We start from the raw sequence: 24,114 nt of genomic DNA on the forward strand, positions 1-24,114 counted from the left end.
GTCATCTACAATAATCTGATGTCAGATCTTCACTAAATTTATTCAATGAATCAGCAAAGATCATATTTACTCTGTCATCAATGTGAAAAAATAGTATCAATATTATGAAAAAGGTAATTGCTACTCACCATATAGCGGAGGTGCTGAGTCGCAGATAGGCACAACAAAAAGACCGTCAGAAAGTAAGGTTTTGGTCAATGAGGCCTTAATTGGAGATAGTCAACATACATACACACACTCACATAAATATAACCCACACAAACACGACTGATGTCTCTGGTAGCTGATGTGACACTAAAAGCAGAATTGCATGATGGAAGAAGAGGGGGAGGGATAGCAGTGTAGAAATGGAGAATGGTAAAGTACTGCTTGTGGGAACATACAGGGACCAAGGGAGGAGAGGGTGTGGCAGCTAGGTGCAGTCACAAGGCTAGACAGAGGGCAGGGGGTTAGTGGAAAAGGAGAGAAGTAAAAAGGCAGTGGGTGCATTGGTGGAATAGAGGGCTGTGTATTGCTCGACTGGAAACAGGAAAGGGGCTAAATGGGTAAGGACAGTGACTAACAAAGGCTGAGGCCATGAGAGTTATGGGAAAGTAGGACATATTGCAAGGGGGAGTTCCCACCTTGCAATTCAGAAAAACTGGCGTTGGTGGGAAACAACCAGATGGCACAGGCTATGAAGCAGTTATTGAAATGAAGAACGTCTTGTTCAGTAATGTGCTCAGTAAATGGGGTGCTCCAGCTGTTTCCTGGCCACAGTTTGTAAGTGGGAATTCTTGCGAACAGACAGCTTGTTGGTTGTCATGTCCACATAGAATGCAGCACAGTGGCTGCATCTTAGCTTGTAGATCACATGACTGTTCCACAGGTAGCCCTGCCTTTGATGGAATAGGTGATGCTTGTGACTGGAATAGAATAGGTGGTGGTGGGAGGGTGTATCGAACAGGTCTTGCATCTAGGCCTATTACAGCCATATGAGCCATGAGGCAAGGGGTCGGGAGCAAGAGTTGTGTAGGGATGGACGAGGATATTTTGTAGGTTCAGTGGGCAGTGGAATACCACTGTGGGAGGGGTGAGAAGAATAGTGGCTAGGACGTTCATCATTTAAGGACATAACGAGAGGTAGCTGAAACCCTGGTGGAGAATGTGATTCAGTTGCTCCAGTCCAGGGCGGCACTGAGACACAAGGTGAATGCTCCTTTGTGGCTGAACAGTGGGACTTTGGAAGGTGGTGGGTGACTGGAGAGATAAGTCATGGGAGATCAGTTTTTGTAAAAGGTTGGGAGGGTAATTTCAGTCTATGAATGCCTGACTGAGACCATCGGTATATTTCGAGAGGGACTGCTCCTCATTACAGATGGAATGGCTGTGGGTGCATCTGAACCAGGTGAGGAGTGTAGGATTCTGGGTGTTTAGGAAGGATTCCTCTAGGTGGTCTGAGAATAGGTTAGTGTAGGATGGTGCGATGCAAGTGGGCATAGCCATACTCCAGATTTGTTTGTAGGTAATGCCTTCAAAGGAGAAGTGATTGTGGGTGAATAGGAATGAGGTTGTAAGTTGGTTATCCATTGGGCATTGGGAAAGCTAGCGTTCAGTGGCAGTAAGGCCATGGTCATTAGGGATGTTAGCGTAAAGGGAGGTGGCATCAATAGTTATGAGCAAGGCACCATATGGTTAAGGAACAGGAACATTGGAGAGTCGGTGGAGCAAATGGTTGCTATCTTTTATATAGCAGGGGAGGTTGAGGGTAATAGCGGCCACAGAACCTGGTCATGATGGGGTATCCCAGGTGAGTGAATTATAGACTTTAGGAGACATGTAGAAGGTTGGAGTGTGGCAAGTGGTAGGGGTGAAGAGAGAGAGGGACTCCAGGGTAAGGTTCTGGGATGGAGATAAAGATCTGAGGAGAGTCTGGGGATCCTGCTGGGTTTTTTATCCTTCAATAATGGATCCTTGTTCCTTCCATCTGCATCACTACAGAAAAGTTTCCTTATTCCCACATAGTGTGTCTGCATTGTTGCTTGGCTTATGGAATCCCACAAAAAAATGGTTCAAATGGCTCTGAGCACTATGGGACTTAACTTCTGAGGTCATCGGTCCCCTAGAACTTAGAACTACTTAAACCTAACTAACCTAAGGATATCACACACATCCATGCCCGAGACAGTCTTTGAACCTGCGACCATAGCGGTCGTGCAATTCCAGACTGTAGCGCCTAGAAATGCTCGGCCACTCTGGCCAGTGGAATCCCCTCAAATGGCCTTACAATCAATTTCTCCATCTCAGGCTGCCACCCTTCCTTCCACAATGACCTCCATCTGTTCAGATTCTGCCATTCCTTAACCCTCACCAACATAGTCCTGCAAAAACACATCAGTTAGGCCCAAACCTCCTTGCAATACCTCCTCTCCACTGATAAAATTCTCCTGCTATCTCAAATGCAATGCAATCTCAAATTCCTGGATCTCATATCACACATTGAAACTCTTGCCCTCCAGGAACTAGAGCAGCATGCACCTCAGAAAACTGTCCACCATTTTCACTCCTTACTCCTGCCTTGGACTACCACTATCCATCACCTATGTAACAACCTCCAAACCTCCCACACATCCCCTCATAGCTGACAAACCCTGCCCCACAGATCTACTACATTTACCTCACCCTCAAAAACTCCCTCCCACCACCATACAGAATCCAGAACCTAAACAAATCCAAAACACATTCATGAACCTATCCTGCAAGAGCCTAAGCCATGCGGAAGTATCTGTCCTTTCCAAAGGCCTCACCTTTTGCCCCATTCTCAAATTCAGTCATCTAGGATCTGTTAAAGGCTTTCTCTCCTTCTCCTGGTCCCTACAGTGGAAATACTTTTTCGACACCAATCCTTCCAGTCAGACTCAACCAAAGACCAATGTCGAACCCTGCCTGACTCACTTCACTCCTCTATCTAACTGTGATGCACCCCTCTGCCCCCAAATTACCCCCTCCCCTAACTTCCCAGAATTTCTTATCCTTGAAAGTTGCCACACAATCATTCCCAAAATTCCTCAACACACAAACTAACCTTACATCTTCAGGAAGAACCACAATCCACCACCTAAAAACTGATCCCAACCTTATGATCCTACCTGCTGACAAAGGCTCCACCACTGTTATTTTGAACAGCAAGGATTACCTGCCAGAAGAACTTCACCAGCTGTCAGATGCATCCATCTACAGTTACCACATTCCAGAAGTTCAGCGGAATCTACTGTCTGTCCTCAAATCCTTAGGCCCATCCCAAAACCTCTCCCCAAAGCCCATCTCTGTCCTTACCCTTCCTTTCTACATGCTTCCTAAAACCCACAGACCAATGATCCAGGATGTCCCATTGTGGCTGGTTACTGTGTCCCACTGAGAGAATCTGTGCTCTCATAGACTAACACCTTCGGGCTGTTACTTGCAACCTACCCTACTATATAAAAGATACCAACCTTTTCCCCATTGACTCTCCACAGTTCCTGTTCATTTACCACATGGTGCCCTGGTTGTCACTATCGATACCACCTCCCTTTACACTAACATCCCTAATGCCCATGACCTTACTGCTACTGAACACTACCTTTCCCAGTGCCCAATGGATTCCAAACCTACTACTGCCTTCCTAGTCACCATGACCCACAACTACTTCTCCTTTGATGGCATTACCTACAAACAAGTCCATGGTATGGCTATGGGCACTTTCATGGTGCCATTCTATACCAGCCTATTCATGGGCCATGTAGAGGTCCTATTCAACACAACAAGCCACCTTCCTCGATGGTGACCTTCACCTAGAAGATAGCTACATTGCTACCTCCATCCACATCAAACCCACAAACCACTAGTAATACCTCCACTTTGACAGCTGCCACCCATTCAATACCAAGAAGTCTGTTCCATACAGCCTAGCCACTCACTGAAAATCTTACTGAGGCCTTCACAGACCGTAATTACCCTCCAAATCCTTTACAAAAACAGATCTCCCATGATTTATCCCTCCAGTCACTCACTATCTCCCAGAGTCCACCTTCTGGCCACAGAGTAGCATTCCCCTCATGACTCAGTACCACCCTGGACTGGAGTAACTGAATGACAGTCTCCTCCAAGGAAGGTTTGGACTACCTCTCATCATATCCTTAAATGAGGAATGTCCTACCCACTATCCTTGCCCCCCCTCCCCCCCCCCCCCCCCCCACACACACACACAGTGGTATTCAACTGCCCACTGAACCTACACAGCATCCCCATCCATCCCCATACAACTCTTGCTCTCAAACCCTTGCCTCATGGCTCATATCCATGCAACAGACCTAGATACAAGACCTGTCTCATACACCTCCCAGGACAACCTACTCCAGTCCAGTCATAGGGATTCCCTGTTCCATCAAGGACAGGGCTACCTGTGGGACAATCATGTGATCTGCAAGTTAAGGTGCAACCATTGTGCTGCATTCTATGTGGGCATGACAACCAACAAACTGTCTGTCCACATGAATGTCCGCATGAATGGCCACTGAAAAACTGTGGCCCGCAAACAGCTGAAGAACCCCATTGATGAGCACATTACTGAACATGATGTACTTCATTTCAATGCCTGCTTCACAGGCTGTGCCATTTGGATCCATCCTACCAACAACAGCTTTCCTGAATTGCACCGATGGGGACTCTCCCTGAAATATATCCTATTTTCCTGTAACCCTCCTGCCCTCATTATTTGTTAGTCATTGCCCTTACCCATCTATTCCCTTCCCTGTTGCCATCCCAACAGTAAACAGCCCTCTGTTCCACCAATGCATCGACAGTCTTTCTTCTTTTTTTCTTCTCCGCTAACCCCTCCCCCTCCCCCTTCTGCCTTCAGTCGTGTGTGTGTGTGTGTGTGTATGTGTGTGTGTTGTCTATATCTGACGAAGTGCTTGTTGGCCGAAACTTCACTTTCTGAGTCTTTTTTGTTGTTCCTCTCTGTGACTCAGCACCTCCGCTATATGGTGAGTACCATCTTCCATCTTTCCGCTGTAGAACACACATAAATTATATTCACTGCATTCACTGAAAAATTTAACAAAACTTTTGTACCAGCATTTTAAAGACGTACTTCCAACAATAGGACTTTTCACCGTATTGCATACATGTTGTGTATTATTAAAAGAGTCCTTTTGTCAACATGTTAAATTATCCCCTTCAACATACTATTGAGAAAAGCAGTCTGTACATGAAGCTGACTTGCAATATTCAAAATAGCTCTCATCATTTCATATTTTTTCAACATTACTTTTCCAAACTGTTGTGTGCATCCCATTTGAAACTAATTGGGTCTTATATTGAATCACTCCCTTATTAGAATTTGATTTTATATAAAATGCCCACAGATTTTCAGTCAATTTACTTTTTTCAGGTGTATTAATTAGTTGCCACACTTCATTTTTCTCCACAGTGACATCAAGGGACCACTAGAGTGCTGACATATCTGACTGGCATGATGGGTCAGCTGCTCCCAACTGACAACCATCACAAACAAATGCCAAACTTTGTGGCCCACCTCTACACATGGCATCCAACGCTGCTCAGCAAAAAGATTGGGCCCAAACAGTAGCCATGCAAAGAAAATGCAGCAGGCCAAAATGGCCCAGGACACTCAAGCTGAGGTGCAACAAATCCAAAAGACCCTGGAGCTAGTGCCCATCCAAACATTCTACTGTACTGCATCCATCACCTGGTACACAGCCAGAAAACTAGTCAGTGCATCACCATAGAATGAGGCTGACATAACCTTCTTCGTAGGAGATTTAAATGTTCACAAAAATTACTCCACCTCCAAATTAGAAACCTGGCAAAATGGGGCAGTAGTCAGATGCTGGATACCATTGCAAATGCAAAAATCTGCAAAATATGGCAACATAAATTGCCAATAGTTGTTGGAGATGACAATCTGGGGAGAGTCCTTGATAACAAAAGTTACTGTCAACAAGTCCTGGCTGCAGGCCACACTAGCCTGTAAAAGATGTTCACTATCACAATTCATCCAGTGGCCAGTAGATGTGATGCCATGCAACACACACACACACACACACACACACACACACACACACACACACACACACACACACACACTCCAGTGTGATGCATACTGCAAATGAAGTACACAAGGACACAGTGCCAGAAGTACAACCACTTGATAGCTTCGCTTCTCTGTGACAATTGTAGGCATCCCTTGAACAACATAGAGCTGATCCCACAGTATAGAAAACGAGCACCACACCAAATCTGCTCCTGAAGGACTATACTCAGGCCATCCCACCTGAACCACTGAAATGATTTTCCAGAAAACATGTTGTGGCTGCATTTACCCATGCTGTCAAAGACAAGTCTAACAATTCCTGTTGCAAGGGATTGGTCAATGGAGAATGAAAGCCTCCTTTTGTTCAGACCCCAGATTGGGCCCTGCTGGTAACCGTGACAGGGCATCTGCACTAGCATGAGGAGCAGTGGACTGGTAACAAATGTCATACCAATAATTACTTAGAAAGAGGGTCCAACTCTGCAACAAGCAGGCAGTCCAGTATGATAGTGTAGAGGGAGGGCTGAATAAGGAAATCATGGGATTGTGACTGATGATGAGTATGAACTTTGCTCCATACATAAAAAACATGAAATTTTCTAATGCCAAAAATGATATCTGGCACCTCCTTTCCCATCTGTGCATAGTGACATTGCACTACAGAAACCATCTTTGATGCATAAGTGATGGGATGCTCAGGGACATCTGGGTTCTGATGCAGTAGAATGACATCATTTCCATTCTGGGATGCATCAGCAGCCAGGTTTAATAGTTTAACCACTGTGAAAAAAGCCAAACAGAGAGTGAAACACAAGTGCTACTTGATGGACTGGAAGGCCAGTCAACAGACCTTACAAATTTGTCACCTTTTTGGTGAACCCTCTTATGTGGATGGCAGATGTATACAGCCTGGGGAATAAACTTAGCATAATACAAAATATTGCCCAAAAAGGACTGGAGCTCCTTCAGGTCCTTGAACACCAGCAGGTTGATGATGGCATTGATGTGCTCATCTGTAGGAATGAGACCATCTTTGTTAAGCATGTGTCCTCCCAAAAAATGTACCTTTGGAGAAAAAACTACAGTTTTACAGTTTGCAATGAAGGTCATTCTCCAGGAAATATTGGAAAACCATCTGCAGATTTCGAATTACTTTCCTTGCATGAAGTCCTGGTCCTAGATGCCACTGAGGCAGTCAATACAACAGGGAATATTCTGAATCAACTGCTCCAAGTGTCGCTGATAAATTCCTGGCATAGTCAAAATTCCAAAGGGCAAATGATTAAAATGGCAAAGCCCAAAGGGGGTGTTGAGCATTAAGAAAGTTGGTTGGTTGGTTGGTTGTTTGGTTGGTTGATTTGGGGGAGGGGACCAAACAGTAAGGTCATCAGTCCCATCGGATTAGGAAAGGATGGAGAAGGAAGTCAGCCATGCCCTTTAAAAGGAACCATCCCAGCATTTGCCTGAAGTGATTTAGAGAAATCATGGAAAACCTAAATCAAGATGGCTGGATGCATGTTTGAACTGTTGTCCTCCTGAATGAGAGTCCAGTGTGCTAAGCACTGTGCCACCTCACTTTGTATTAAAAAAAGTATGAGAAATGGCATCCAAAGGGAACTGTAAGTATAGTGCACTCTAGCTGATGTGTGAGAAATACTGGCCCCGTGAAACTCTTGCCAACATTTCCTCCAACCACAAAATTGGATGCAAGTCTATGACGCATTGCATGTTGATACCTGCAAACATGCCATCTGGCTTTTGAATCACCACAAAAGAGGTGGATCACTGACTCAGTATGATAGGAGAAATGATGCTGAGGTCCTGCTGATGCTGCAACTCAGCCTTGACCTTTTCACAAATGGCAAAGGAAATGGGGCATGGGCAACAAAACTTAGGTATTGCTGATGGTTTAAGGAAGATGTGCACCTCAAAAATTTTCTGCTGAGCCAAGGTATTCTCAAACAGTTGGCTGTATGACCTTTGAAAGAGTCCAATCCTTGAAAGGGGACTGACTGAAATACTATCAGGATGCCAAAGACAGAAAAGGTTTCTAAATAAAAATATTTTGTGTCAATAGTGAATTAAACACTAACAACATAGGCTGCTATTATACATTCTTATTACCTGCAGAGACAAAGAACAGGCCTCTCAAAGAAATGCATTGTTTAACTGTAAGACACAGTCTGATGTAATGACCATTACAATGAAGGATAGCCTAAGAGCCTGTATGTATCTAAGTTGATTAGGCTTATTGTCACTCCCATGCCTACTTGAAACTCCATTGGTGACTCATACAATACCAATGTTAGCAAAATGTGCTGGAGCAATGCTTGTGCAGCATCAGGGACAGCGTCTGACTCCACAAAAAACACTGCAGCCTCCAACAACCATCCATGGACTCACTAGTTGTCACAAACTGTTGAAAAATTGCGTAGTTTACAGCACACCCCACACATGGCACCTACATTTGGGTACTGTTGAATATGCTCCAAATGAAAACTGGGATAGGACTGCCTGCTTGTCCATTGAGCAGAAAGAGGTGCAGAAAGGGAACATTGCTGAGGTCCAAAAAATGTCATGAGCAGGGATTACGACACTTTAATTTAGACATACCTACCAAGTCTGATGTGATGAGACAGGCAGTACTGTAATGTAATTGCACTTGAAGAGTCCTTGTATGTAATGTCTTTGTAATGTGACGTATTGCTCCAGTACTGATGTACCACTTGTCAGAGTTCAGTTTGTTTATTTCCATAATAGAATTATCATTCATCATCATTAAAACCTGCCTTTCACTGCTACATGTTTCTGTATTGTTATGATTTCTTAAACTTTCCACATGTGCTTCATGACCTGATTACAGCAAACGATTCTAGATTTTGTTTACGTCAGGAACTCATTTGACTTACGACCTTTCAACATGCATTTATAGCAAACCAAGTGAGTTTTACAAAATTTTAGTAAGGGTCCTATCTTGCCACAAAAAAGCATTTTCTGTCTTTATTATTCTTAAAACTGCATGTTTTTGGCAGATCACATTCAGATATTGTTTGTCTGTACTATCGTTGCTTTTTATTTGAGAATGATTAAACATTGTGTTTGACGTCATCACTGTATGATTAAAAATTTTGTTATTTGTAACTCATAATTTGAATATCATTTGTGTGGTTTATTCTTTGTCTTATCATCATCAAGGGAGTCATACCATTTAAGTTAAATGTAATCGGACTCTTTTGGCAAAGTACGCAAAAATCATACACAAAGGTCACTAAAGTCAACTGGATTATTGAACTAAGGGTGTTAATTTTTATTTCATTAAATCTGGCTAAAATGATCTTGTACATCACTGGGAATGAGTGGAAGAAGAAATCTTTTGTTGTTTTGAAGGGAGATGCTATTCCGTCTGCTTCACCAACCACTCCAAATCTGTGTGAGAAATCTTCTTCCAGCAAGACACTTTTTGAAAGCAAAGACAAATTTGAAAACTATGAAAGTGACAGTAATGATGCGAATGAAATAATTAACATTTCCTTGCTGTCTAATATTTTAAAACATAGTGTATTATGTCAAGTTTGCAAAGAAAGAGGCCTCAAATTGAAAATAATTTCACATGTTGGTTTGGCATATAAAATGTTACTGAAGTGTGACAAATGTGGTGGAGAGGTTTCGTTTTATAATTCTTAAGGTATTCCTCATAGTGGTAATAGTGGAAAGCAGGTGTGTGACATAAGTGTTAGGCTACTGTATGGCTTTTGTTGCATAGGAATGGACAGTGGAACAGGAACAATGTTATAAGGACTATGAACTTGGCAAAACCACTAACCAAGTTTGGATTTTATAATGAATTGGTGGGATCTTCTGCAGATGTTGTGCAAGCTACAATGAAGAAAGCAGTTGAAGAGGCTGTGAATGATAATGGCAATTGTAGTGATTTAACTGTTGCTTTAGATGGATCATGGCAACGTACAGGTCATAAATCTTTATATGGAGTTGTGACAGCTACCAGTGGAGACAGTTGCAAAGTTATTGATGTTGTTACTCTCTCCAAACATTGTAGATGTAAGGGCAATACCAAGGAGGAACATAATGAAGGATGTGAAGCAAATTTTTGTGGCACAAGTGGAGCGACGGAAATAGAGGGAGGAAAAAGAATTTTTTCCAGGCCAGAGGAGTGGTATAATGTACAATATACTGACATCTAGGGGATGGTGATTCTAAGAGATATAAAACTTTAGAGGAACTCAGACCTTATGGCAATGAAATTCACATTAAAAAACAGGAATGCATTGGACATGTACAGAAGCGCATGGGGGCTCGCTTGAGCAAACTGAAGTAGACATTAGAATCCCAGAAGTGTAGTGATGGTAAGACCCTTGGAGGAAGAGAGAGATTGACAGATGAAACAATTGACAGATTGCAGAGGTATTAAGGTTGTGTAATTAGGCAAAATACAGGAAGTACTGAGTATATGAGGAAAGCAGTATGGGCATTTGCACTATGTCCCAAAGGTGATGACTCACAGTATAAGTACCAATCAGGAAAGGAATATGACCATAAAAACACTTTGCCAAATGCAGTAACTGATGTAAACAAGTCCATATTCAGAGATTTGTCACAGCCAGATTTCTTGGAAATGTGCCTACATGGGAAAACACAAAATCCCAATGAAAGTGCGAACAATTTAATTTGGATTAGGATTCCAAAAACAGTGTTTGTACAGATAAAAACATTGCACTTTGGAGTGTATGATGCAGTTGCAACATACAATGCTAGAAAAATTATAAAATGTGATGTGCTGAAAGGTTTAGGTTTTCAACCAGGGCACAACACCATTTCCACACTGTACTTAATTGATGAAGAAAGACTAAGAGGTGCAGCAAGAAGAGACAAAAGACTACAACATGCAGCAAAAGGGAAGAAGAGACCTATGAAAAGAAAACTAACACTAGAAAAAGAAGAGGCTGATGATGATCCGTAACATGGAGTGGGAATGTATTAAAAACTTTTGGAAGCCATTTCCCACAAGTTTCAAGTTTTCATATTTAAGGAACATTTTCTCAAAAACTACTAACAGTAGATGAATCAAAATTATACACAATAGTGTTTATTTCATTTCCTTCCTTTTTATAACAATTTTTTTTAAATTGCAGGATTAAGGAGTTATACAAGAAAAGATGCAAATTTTTTAGAGAAAAAATTGGCAAAATTAAAAAAAATTGTAAAACAAAACCCAATAAATATTTCTTGATGTGGCAGTATATCTTTGTAGAGAATTACTTATCGAAAATATTGTCCAAATTTCAGAGCCATACGTTAAATGGTTTAAGAAAAAATGTTCCTTGTGTTTGCTGAAATTAACATGGAGGTAGAACATTCCGGCTCCCCTTGAACACCTCTGTGAATTATTCAAATCTTGTCTTCACAATCCTTATGAGAGCAATACATATGGGGTTTTATTGTGTTCCTGTATTCATCGCTTGAACCAGGTCCCTTAAACTTTGTAACTATGCGTTAATGGGATGCTTTGCCTCTATCTTCAAGCATCCACCAATTAAAGTTCTTCAGTATCTCTGTGATTTTCTGTCATGAGATGAAAAAAACCGAGAACATTTCTTGTTTATGTTCAATATTTACTGTTAATCCTATTTGTTAAGGCAGCCACCCATTCAACATCAAGAAATCTGTTCGATACAGATTAGCCACCAGTGGTCCTCACATCTGTAATGAAGAGCAGGCCCTCTCCAAATATGCCAAGGGTCTCACTGAGGCCTTCAGAGATCAAAATTACCCTTCCAGCATTGTCCAGAAGCAGGTTTCCCATGCCTTGTCTCACCAGTCTGCTATGATCCCCCACATTCTTTCTATCAAGCCACAAAAGAGCTCCTCTCTCATGGCCCCATACCACCCAGGACTGGAGCAACCGAATCACATTCTCTACCACGCTTTCGACCATCTCTCTTCCTACTCTGAAATGAACAATATCTTCCCATCCCTTCCACAGTGGTACTCTGTCACCCACCCAATCTACGCACATCTTTGTCATCTCTACTCCACCACTGCTCACAGCTCTTAGCTATACCCCTGCAAAAGACCCAGATGCAATATATGTATCACACATCTTCCCACTAACACTTACTCCACTCTGATTACAAGCATCTCCAGTCCCATCAAAGTCAGGAACACCCATGGAAGAAGCCAGGTGATCTACCAACTTCCCGGCAACCACTGTGCTGCATTCTGTGTGGGCGTAACAATTAACAGGCTGTCTGTCCACACGAATAGCCACTGCAACATGCTAAACAATGTGCTTCATTGTAATTAATGCTTCATAGCCTGTACGTTCTGGATTCATCCCAACAACATCAGCTTTTCTGAACTGCTCAGGTGAGAACTCTCCCTAAAACATATCCTCCATTCCAATAACCCCCTGTTCTCAACCTTCATTAGTCCCACTCCTCTGCCTGCCTGTCCCCTTCCTTTCTCTCACCCCACTTCAGTACTGCACATGCCTTATATCCCACCTCTGCACCTAGATTGTCCTTCCCTCTTTTCTACTTCTCACCCTCCCCTTCTCAACCCCCCAGCACAGCCTCCCTATGCTGTATTTAGCTGTCCTACCCTGCCTCCATGAGGTCCCTGCATGCTCCCTCAGGCAGCACTAGTACCCCCCCCCCCCCCCCCCCCTTGTTCCGACAACATCCTCTTCCGTATTCCCACTTCCCATCCTAGCTAGATGGGTGCTCATGTCGGACACAGTCACAGTTGGACCTTAGTGCTCCAAGACAGTGGCCATAGGGGTGTGAGTTCTTGTTGTTGTTGTTGTTGTTGGTGGTGGTGGTGGTGGTGGTGTGGTGATAGTGGTGTTGTGTGAATGTTTTCTACTTCAGAAGGAGGACTTTGTTCAAAAGCTGAAATATTTCTAGCATTATTTTTCATCATTCCTTTGTGCAACTCAACACCTCCTCTATGTCGTGAATAACAATCTATCTTTCATTTATTGTTGTTATTCCATTCTGGACTTTCCACTGTTTGGACACCTAAGCAGCTTTTTTCAGACTCTTCTTTGTTATAGATAACTGCATCACTTGTGAAAAGCCTGAAGTTACTATGCTTATAGTTAGCCAGGTCATTTACATACAAAATGAACAACAATGTCCCAAGACATTTCCCTGGGGATTGCCTGCTGTTCCTTCTACATCTTTTGATGGCTATCCATCCAAGTGTGTCCTCCCTACTAACAAGTCATCAATCCAGTCACAAATTTTGTTTGATATCCTGTATGGTTATACACTTGATAAGAATTATCAGTGTGGTACTGAGACAAATCCTATTCAAAAGTAAACAAATTTGCATTTACCTGACTTCATTGGCTTTTGGTATGTCATGTGAGAAAAGCTGAAGTTGGGTTTCACTTGACCAATGTCTTCAGAGTCCATGCTGGTTGACAAGGGGGAGGTGAATCTGTTTGTGGTACATCATTATATTTGAACCCAGAATATGTTCTAAGAGTCTACAACCAAAGGATGTCAAGGACATTGAACCATAGTTTTGTGGATCACTTCTGCTTCCCTTCTATTGGAAAGGTGTCACCTGTGCTTCCTTCCAGTTACTGGGCATGTTCGTTTGTTCAAGGAATCTACAGTATATTATAGTTAAAACAGGGGCTAACCCAGCTGCAAATTCAGTGTAGAATCTGATAACAACTGTACTTCCTTCTCATTGCCACATACACTAATTTCTATGTGATTCCATCTTTGCATGGCCTGATGACTGACTGCCTTTATATATGACTAGAATTTGGTTTTGTGAGAGGTCTTTTAGTAAGATTCTGCTACAGCTGTCATTGAAGGCTTTAGCCATTTTGATAGCCAAACACATTTTATTTAGCATTCCTCTATGAAAAGATATATGCTGCTATTTAAACCTATTGGCAGTAATCACTGCTTCTTCAGAAGTTTCTTTACAGAGACTGAATACCAAGGAGGGACCCTCACATCACAGTCTGTTCTAATAGGTGCTTTATGTTTTTTTTAAATATTTTAGCAATGACAAACTTTTTATAATATGCTGTTTTGATCCACTTGACATCTTGTGTGTAGTGTCAGCATAAAATGAACATGATACACAACAAAAACACTTTAAGACTTGAAGATGACAGCATAGATTGTTGAAATTTTGTTTCCTTGTGGACACAGTTCTTCACTACCAATCCCTCTACCCAGAGCCAACTTAACCCCAATATTGAACCATGCCTTTCCAAGATCATACCACCATCCGGCCATAACCGCCACCCCCCCCCCCCCCCCCCCACTCCTTTCCCTCCCAACTGCCCATCACTTGGTCACATTCCAGGTATTCCTAAGCTCCAAGTTGGCCTAACTACCCTGCCCCAGGTCCCTTCCTAGAAACATTAACCTCTCAGTAGAAGACAGGAGAGCCATTCACATCAACACACATCCTGAGATTCCTTCCTGCAGGCAAAGGCTCCACCACTGTCATGATGAATCACAGTGATAGTCTGACAGAAGACTTCCATCAACTGACTGACCCTACATAAACAATCTCTGCCACAGTGATCTCATTCTAGTAAAGTAATTTTGAGAACCACCAATCCCTACTGAAATCATTAGGCCTATCACAGAACTTCTCCCCTGAGTCCATCTCCCACCTCACACTAATGACACCCTGCACAACCACCTTTTACATGCTCCTGAAAACCAATAAACTCAACAATAGTGACTGCCCCATCACTGCTGGTTATTGTGCTGATACTAAAAGAATTTCTGATCTTGTTAACCAACACCTGCAATCAATTGTCTGCAACCTAGCTTCTCACATCAAAGACACAGCCTCCACTGACTCTCAATCATCCCCATTCCTTTACCTCCTGGATATCTACTCTTCACTGTTGATGATACCTCTTTATACACCGAAATCCCTCATATGCATGGCATTGCTGCTATCAACCACTACCTCCCCCAATGGCATTCAGACTCCAAACCCTCTACGTTTTATATGAAGACAGTAACTTGTTCTCGAAAGATCAGTTACTGTTGATGACCATGCAGCTTTTCCCTGGAATAAATTATGACTAACTGACAACCTAAGCTGCCAACAGGTGTTGTTGATATACCTTGATGTGGACAGCTGAAAATGTGTGCCCCGACCGGGACTCGAACCCGGGATCTCCTGCTTACATGGCAGACGCTCTATCCACCTGAGCCACCGAGGACACAGATGAATAGCGTGACTGCAGGGACTTATCCCTTGCACGCTTACTGCGAGACTCACATTCCCAACTGTCCACAATTCAACATATGTTTTGTACCTTATAGACATTTGCCCACCCGCCCATTACTCGCGCATGCATTGGCAATTCCCATAAGAGTTTGGGCAACCTGTGCGCATTCGCACAGATGAACATCAATGGCTGGGTAGCCTTTAACTATATATACGAAGACAGTAACTTGTTCTCAAAAGATCAGTCACTGTTGATGACCATGCCGCTTTTCCCTTGAATAAATGATGACTAACTGACAACCCGGGTTCGAGTCCCGGTCAGGGCACACATTTTCAGCTGTCCACATCGAGGTATATCAACAACATCTGTCGGCAGCTTAGGTTGTCAGTTAGTCATCCTCTACCTTGTTTTGCATATGCCTTATTGACTATATCCTATCCTATCATATAACTACTTCTCCTGTGAGGGGAAGGTATATAAATAAATCAACAGTGTGGCCATGGGCACACTTATTACATTTTCCTACACTAACCTTTCTATGGACTATCTAGAAGAAGCCTTCCTAGCTCTCCAAAACCCTTTTCTGATCCAGGTTCATTCTGATACCTTCATGCTCTGGGCTCAGGACCAAGGCACCCCATCCTCATTCCTCTGCAACCTTAACACCTTATCTACCATCTGCTTCACCTGGTCCTCCTCAGACCAATGTGCAACCTTCCTGAACATTGACCTCCATCTCTCTTATGGCTCCATCTACACCTATGTACATATTATACTCACTAGCCACCAACAGTATTTGTATTTTGACAGCTGTCATCCCTTCCGTACCAAAAAGTCGCTCCCACACAGTCTGGCTGCCCATGGATGATGTATCTGTAGTGATGGGAACTCCATTTCCCAGTATATTGAAAGTCATAAGGGCCTTCAGAAACAGGCATTACCACTTCCCCCTCCCCTCCCTCCCCTCTCCAAGCCAAATGCATAAACAGATTCCCTGTGTCATATCCTCATATACCGCTAATCCTCCCACCACTCCAAGAATCAGGTACAAATGAGCAACCCCCCATCACCCATTATCACCATCGACTGAAACAAGTGAAGAATATCCATCACCAAGGCTCTGATTATCTGTCATCATGCACAGAAATAAGGGACATCCTACCCAAGATCCTTCCCGCACTTCATAAAGTGTCACCTACCCAACCCACATAAGATTCTGGTCCATCCTCACGTCACTTCCTCTCCTAATCGCTTGCCAAAGCAATCATATCTCTGTGGAAGACACATGTGCAAGACCTGCCCAGTTCGCCCACCTAGCACTTTCTACTCCAGTCCTGTCATTTGTTTATCCTACTCCATCAGAGGCAGGCCTAACTATGAAATTAACTGCCTCATACACCAACTCTGAGGCAATCACTGCACAGCTTTTTATGTCAGTAAGACAATGAATACCATTGCCAAACTGTGGCGAAGAAGAACATGCACCTGGACACAAAATGCATAATTTCACTGGCTGCTTCACAATCCAGGCCATCAGATTTTATGAGCTATGCTAATGGGGTTATCCTTGCAACACATCCTTCGCTCTTGTAACCTTTCTTGCTTCAATCTCTGTTGACCACTGTCCCCACACCCTCCACTCAACAGTTTCCCAGTTCCCAGTTTCTCCTGCCCCTGCCCTGTCATGATCAGCCGCACAGCCCCCCCCCCCCCCTCCTCTTCCCAATCCATTTCTACAAGTCAACTTCACTGTGCTTCACACCCCACCAGCTCTGGTTGTGCATCACATGGCTAGTTTGTGAAACGTTTCTGCCGTTTGGTGGGAGTTCATCTTTACTCCTGAACACAGTGATAAAATACAATTACGGCAGAAAAAATCAATTGACTACGAAAAGTTTTGCACAGTCATGCTGATCATCACTAGCAGGGAAGAAAAATCATACAAAAATGAAAAAGGAAATTTTTATTCCCAGTAATGATACAGTTTAATAGCTGTGGACTGGTCAAGCAGTCTGACCATAGACAGGTACATCAGTATTGTGCTTGGAAGTTATGTCAGTCGTAGCTGTAATCATATAAAACAACACAGAAGTATGGTAACCAGTGAACCAGCAGAAAAGTGAATGATAGATTAATGAGAGAGTGGCCCACTGGAACATAAAGCAGTTGGCTTAATAATGCAGCAGTGTGTCATATTAGACACCATGGTTGGCATGTGATGGCACTAGTAGAGTGAAACACATGCTTTAGCAATAGAAAAAATGTTTTCTTTTTAAATTAAAGCACTGATGGCGATTTTTTCTGAAAAGCCACTCTTGTGTTTCAGATTGAGATCTCTCCAGAGAAGCTCGTAAGCAATTCATGGAATGCATTGGCACCTACTGGTCCTATGAAACTGTGCGAGTATATGGAGCAACAGAAGTCAAAGATGGAGATGATCTGGCGCGCCAGCAATTTTACTAGGGAGTGTCCTGTTCTCAAGGTACGTATGACTTTTCCCAAATTACATTCTCCTTAGTCACCCCTGTTTTCACTAAATTAGGGGTATTCCAGTCGTCTTTTAATGTCTCTTCTTCATTTGCACCTCCTCCTTTCATTTTTTGGGGCACTAAATGACAGTTTGTTCTGTATCTCCATAGAGCATCATGATAATTTATATGAATTTCGTATAGTCAGTCTGCAGATATCTGTTAATCTAACTTACTGATGAAGCCTAAAAAAGTTTCTTCAAGGAAATTGCTCAGTTATAAATCTTTAACGTATCTATAGGGTGTATGGATCAAAATACTCTAATTTCATTGTGCTCTATAAGCCAAACTAATTATACAAATATGTATGGCACTCACTGAACTCAATGGGGTCTCAACTTTTTTTCCCAACAATAACTATAATACTTCTATGTGCAATGTGGTTGCACAAGGATGCCTAGACTATATTCAGCCTGTAGCCATATTTACTCCAACATTTCTAAAGTAATGCTCTTCATGATGTCAACAGTCCAATCCCTGGGATCTTGAAGATCAAAAACTTTAGTGGCATAAATGTGATTCTTGATGTAACCTCATAAGAATAAATTGAAAGCATGATGGCTGGTGATGATGGCAGAAGTATTTTTGGAGTAACTCATCTTCCTACAAAAGTTGACTTGTTTCCTGGCTTTATGTGCATACAGCCTCAGTTGTGTTTTGAGGACTTCATGCAAATTTGTTTTAAGCATCAGAAGTTTCTGTGTAACCTGGAGGACTGGCTTACTTTGGTTGTGCAGGAGCTACTGGTGAAACTAGAAGCATGCTGTCCTTCTTAGTGTATATTACTATTTTTATTTATATGTCACAACTTTAATTATTGTCTTTATTTTTCAGAATGATGTTATTCTCAATCAGTTCACTGTAATGGAAACTGTTTTCCCAAAGAAACTTGATGGAGATGAATGGAGAGTAGTTATAGCCCTTACAATTGGCAATGAAGAAATACTAAGTCTTAAAATCCATGTTATTAAGCTTCCAATTGAAAAGAAAAAAAAGTGTGAAGAGTTGGAGGATGAGGATGAAGAGGAGGAGGAGGAAGACGAATAACATTACTATACTGAACAAAGATACACAGTGTACATTGTATTGAAAATAAAACCATAATTATTAATATGTTTTATTATTATCATTTTAATTAAGAATACTAAAATTCTATTAACTGAACTAATTGCTTCTCTTTTGTATTTTGCCATTTATGGGTTCAGAATGTGGCAAATTCCATATAAGACAAGCATGTGCTTTTGTTCAAAAGTAATCATGGGGCTCAATGGTACTCAATGATGTAACAGTTGTTACCAATGACACTTAAGTAAATGATGCAACTTGTTTTCAGGCAAATGGAAAAATTATACACGTAATTGTATTTAATAAATAAAATTACTGGTACCTAAAATTTGTTAAAAGGTGAAATAATGAGGAAGCATTTTATTACCTTTAGTATAAATACCCTTTGTACCTCTTTTTGTTCCACAAAACTGATGTGTTGTCTGTTGGAGCTTGTCTCATGATCTTTAGTCGATGATCATTTAGTGCTTTTTCTGACTTTTGCCACCACAAGTGGCTAGCAATATCAAATACTTACCATGTATTGCTGGTGGTCAACTGGTCAGCTTCTCTCCCTGAGCCTGAATATAACCTCTCAGACCAAATTTTGGTGAAAAAATATTTTATTTGATGTCAAATATAGCTGTTTCAGTGTGCTGTAATGAACCATATCTAGTTCTGCAGTGGTGTCATGAGAGGAAGTCCATATAGCTTGAGTTCCTGATACAAAGAAGAACTGATTGTAGATCTCGTCATTTTTACAGTTACAATTAAGATGTTATACTGCAGAGTCTTGTTTATCAAATTTAGCCAGTCCTGTTTGCCTTGGCACAGGTCCATTTTAGCAGTCTGTTTTCAGGCTTTTTTTACAGGTAAGTACATTATATTGGTAAGTAGTCACTGATGTGAATTTCCCTCATCAGGACTCAAAAAGAAGCCATAGCATCTGAAATAACCACAGAGCAGGTGAGATCAACGGAATAATTCAGATGGTATGTTGACATGCATCATTTCATGTGTGTTTCCTGACAAGAGGCTCTTCTCAATTGTGAGGCATGTGATGGTTATGTCCTTAATGTCAAGAGGTTCATTTGGTGATGGTCTTACGGAGCATACTTAAATGTAAGATAGCAGCAGTGCATGGCATCGTGGTTAAGGAGATAGGGCTTAGTGAAAGGATACATTGACAAAGACAACTACTCTGCCTTTCACTGTTATCGTAGTCTTTTCTGTGGGGCTTATACACTGGTAATACAGGTGCCCAGGAAGCTTTAAAATGTATCTTTTGGAGAGATAGATAAAGTAGCTTCTCCTGGAGTAGAATCTTCAGTTTATCCGCCTGAGACAAAGCCATTTATATATTCCCCTGTATGATGACAGTCATTTAATGTTGGGATATTTGTTTCTTCTACCTTTCCATTTTGATGGAGAAAGAATCATCAACTACAGAGGGTTGGTGTGGCTGAGTGGCTCACTCATTATCATGAGATAATCATCAGTATCAAACATCACTAGCATATTGGAAGATAGGCTGTTCACTTCTTTCTCTCTATTACATTTACTGAGATTTCCTTCATCTTATTTTGGAGGAGATGATTCACTGGGTGCTGTCTTCTTTCAGTATGAGAGATTTAGTGGTTAACCTATTCTCTCACACACACTTGTAAGTACAAGGAGAACTGACTTCCACAGATGGTTACGTCTGTATTGTGGCAATTGCCTTAATCACTGGAGCTGTCAGTACTGTAGCAGAGTGTGTTTTATATATAGGGGTCTGTGTTATCCTAAAATGCTTCTTTGTTTCAATATAATGTAAATTGCATTCCTTTTACAATTAATTACTGGAATTCTTGTTTTCCCAAGAAACAAAGGCTGTTATTTGCTCTAAGCTGGAATGGTTATTAGAATAATTAACATCTTTTTGAGCTGCACATGTAACAGTGGGTTTATGAACTGTCATTGTAATTAATGCAACAAGTGAACAGATGCCTTCTAGAACAGTAGAAGTGTAATTTGCAGTATTTAGAGGGAGCAGTTGTGTGGAATATGACACTACACAGTATTATAACACCAACTGGATGTAAATGTAGTAAGCAATTTCTTTCAGGCATGCATAAGATGGAAAGCTTTTAATTAATATAATTAATCTTCTATTTTCTTTTTTAGAGTCAAGTATATGCCTTTATTCTATAAGTCCATAATGATGTCAGTTACTATGAGTAAGAAATTTGCATATTTTTGGTAGACAAATTTTTATCTCTATTAACAATAAATAGCACACAACCATAACTGCATACAAGCTTTTTCCTCGTCATAACAATAATTTGGTAATATTTTTAATATTGGTAGTGAATCACATGACTACAATCCATTCATCTGACTTAATGTCATGCTTTTTCTCTTTCTATCATAAAAAATTAAAGCTGTCCTTACATGAAGGTTATTTAGAAAAGGACAGAATTTTACCAGGTGTCATCCTATCGGTTGTGATATGTCCTTGCTTTTCTGGTACCTCCTGTCAGACTTCATAGCCAGTTATAGAAGACCCCATGGATTCCACTTGCACAGTTAACAGGTGTTTTGCGTGCACACAGGAGCAAGCTGGCCACCTGCTTCTCTTCCCTCCCCACCATACCGTCTTCTCCGCTCCGTCCTCTGTAATGTGTTTTGTTTCCTAGCTTGCTTTATTGACTGAAGGAATAAGGTTAGTAGGAGTGCGTGAAAGAAATCACGGTTTGAAAGAGTACCTATTAGGTACGAAACATTGTATTTAATTATCACAAGTGGAGTTTACAATACGCTTAATGTCTGGAACAAAATTTCTGCATACAGATAAAAACAAACAGTTATGTAAATTTTCATCACTAATGTTTGCTCTTAACCGAGACTTATTGATTTTCATAACAGAAAAAAATCTCTCACCAACGTATGTCGAGCCAAACATTGACATTATCTTCATGGCTTCACAATGGAGACGAGGAAACTCTTGCTGCGAAAAGTCATGATAAAAGTCTATTACACGTCTTGCCAAAAGGAACTTGTCTCTCAGGTGGGTATTACACTGTAGATCTATTAATTCCATATGCAAATTGGGATGAATGTCATCTACAGTAAGAGCAAGATATATCCCCAAATTTCTTGAGAAATTCCTCTTTAATGCACTAAGTATGGAAACATATTCTTTGCAATTCTTTCCTCGCACAGTAGACAGAGTAGGGAAATGCACTGTATTCCCTGACGAGAGCTGTTGTTCCCACAGCTCAAGCTTGCTAGTGAAAGCTTGCACCTTTTCAGCCATTTCACAAATTATCTGACTTTCTCCCTGCAAACTTGTGTCCAATGCATTCATGTGTCCATTAATGTCCACTAAAAATGCGAGGTCAGCAACCCACTCTGGAACTTCTAACTTGGGGTCATACCTTCCTTTGTCCTTTAAAAACTGATTTATTGGTATTCTCAGCTCAAAAAATCTTTTGAGTACATTACCACAGCTAAGCAAGCAGACTTCACTGTGGTATAGTATGTCACCGTGCTCTTCCCCAATTTCAGCTAATATGTGTGAAACTGTTTATGTCTCAAATAATTAACTGCCTGAATAACCACTTGTATGACATTCCCCAGTTTTGCTGCTTTTGCACAGTGTACTTCTGGGTGCAAAATGCAGTGGATACTGTACAATGATTATTCTGTATGCCGCAGCTTTTTTCTTAGTAATCCAACACATCCCACTAGTTACTCTTTCATTGCGGGTGCTCCGTCTGTTGTCACTGACACCAAACTTTCCCAGTTTAAGACAGCTGAATCAACAGCTTCTTCAATGGCTTTTAGGATGTCTGCGCCGGTGGTCGTGCTTTTTAAAGTTATAATATCTAAAAAATCCTCTGTTATGTGCAGAGCAGTGTCCACGCTGCAGACATAAATCCCTAATTGCACGGTGTCTGAAATATCTGTGGACTCTTCAAGTGCAATGGAAAATGAAATTAACTCCAGCACTGCACTCCTTAATTGACAGTAAACGCCACATGCCATGGCACTTATACGACGACTTACAGTCCGCCGAGAAAGAGTGATAGCTCGAAACTGATTTGCATTCAGTGGGCAAAGTAAATCACTAATGCAATTGATGCGCTCCTTTATAAACTCACTTTCAGCAAATGGTTTTCCAGCTCTCGCTATATTAAGCACAATCTTATAACTTGCACGTACTGCTGGGCTATCATTGTTGTCACCGGAAAAACTGAAACCAGTGCTCCATAAAATGTTAAATCAGTTAGATGAGAGACATGGCGAAAGAAAGTCGCAGATCTCTCATGACAACAGCAACTTACGTCAGATTCATCTAGTATTGTCAGGTCGTTCTTCTTAAGCTCAGTCAGTTTCCCCATCCACTCAGAATCTGACAATAAATTCTACTCGTCCTTGTGAAATTTATTATAATGGTGTTCAATACTAAACTTCTGCTGACCAGCAAGTATACTGCCACATACTAAACATTTCGAATTTTCATGTTTTTGCACAAAAGAGAGAGAGAGAGAGAGAGAGAGAGAGAGAGAGAGAGAGAGAGGTAGCAAATCTCCACTTCTCTGTTTCCTTGATTCACTCTGTATTTTCTGGTTCTTGAAATACAACGTTCACTACATAGTGGTCACTTCGCATCAATGTCCGCAGCTTAGCTTGGTACTACACTTCTGCAACCTGCCGGCTGTCGCCACTGCCCCTGTCGACGATTACATGCAAGCAGCATAAGTGCAACACTGTGCGCTCATGAGCCGCGTGCAATGATTGCCCGTCCCTGATCTATACATTAATATTTACAGCTTTAAATACTCACCACGTAGCCAATGGCTTCCCAAACCCCAGTGTGAAATAACTATTCTTGGCATACTGGACAACAAGAAGTAGCACACAACTGCACATTAATATATCCAAACACTTTCAAGCGACTCAGACAACGATTTCCAGCCTGCCAGTCCAGCAACTTATTATCTTCATACCATTCTGCGACTGCTCTTGTTTAGTGGACAGGAGCACTATCGTGGCCATACAGCAAAAAAGAACTCTGAACTGTTCCACCGTGTCAGAAGCCTGCCTAAAATGTTTTCAGGAATAGTTATAGTCATTTTGCTATCAAAGCACGCTAATTGCCTGAGCCTAACCAAGGAAACAGTCATAGACCATGGACCATTGCAACACCAACTCCAAATGTCACTGTCACAAACACAAAC

At 41.6% G+C, this 24,114-nt stretch overlaps 1 protein-coding gene and 1 non-coding gene across 2 annotated transcripts in view; one reads left to right on the plus strand and one right to left on the minus strand.

Moving 5' to 3' along the window:
* Positions 1-18,956, plus strand: part of LOC126334608 (uncharacterized) — a 90,117-nt gene extending 71,161 nt beyond the window's left edge. The window contains exons 3-4 of the mRNA XM_049997011.1: positions 17,644-17,799; positions 18,680-18,956. Coding sequence (XP_049852968.1) covers positions 17,644-17,799; positions 18,680-18,892 — 369 coding nt within the window. The 3' untranslated portion in view covers positions 18,893-18,956. The remainder of the gene's footprint in view (positions 1-17,643; positions 17,800-18,679) is intronic.
* Positions 15,235-15,308, minus strand: Trnat-ugu (transfer RNA threonine (anticodon UGU)). The gene has a single exon. It is a non-coding gene; the product is annotated as a tRNA-Thr (tRNA).
* Positions 18,957-24,114: the final 5,158 nt, after the last annotated feature.

Source organism: Schistocerca gregaria, chromosome 2, assembly GCF_023897955.1.
Source record: "Schistocerca gregaria isolate iqSchGreg1 chromosome 2, iqSchGreg1.2, whole genome shotgun sequence".
Taxonomy (NCBI): Eukaryota; Metazoa; Arthropoda; class Insecta; order Orthoptera; family Acrididae; genus Schistocerca; species Schistocerca gregaria.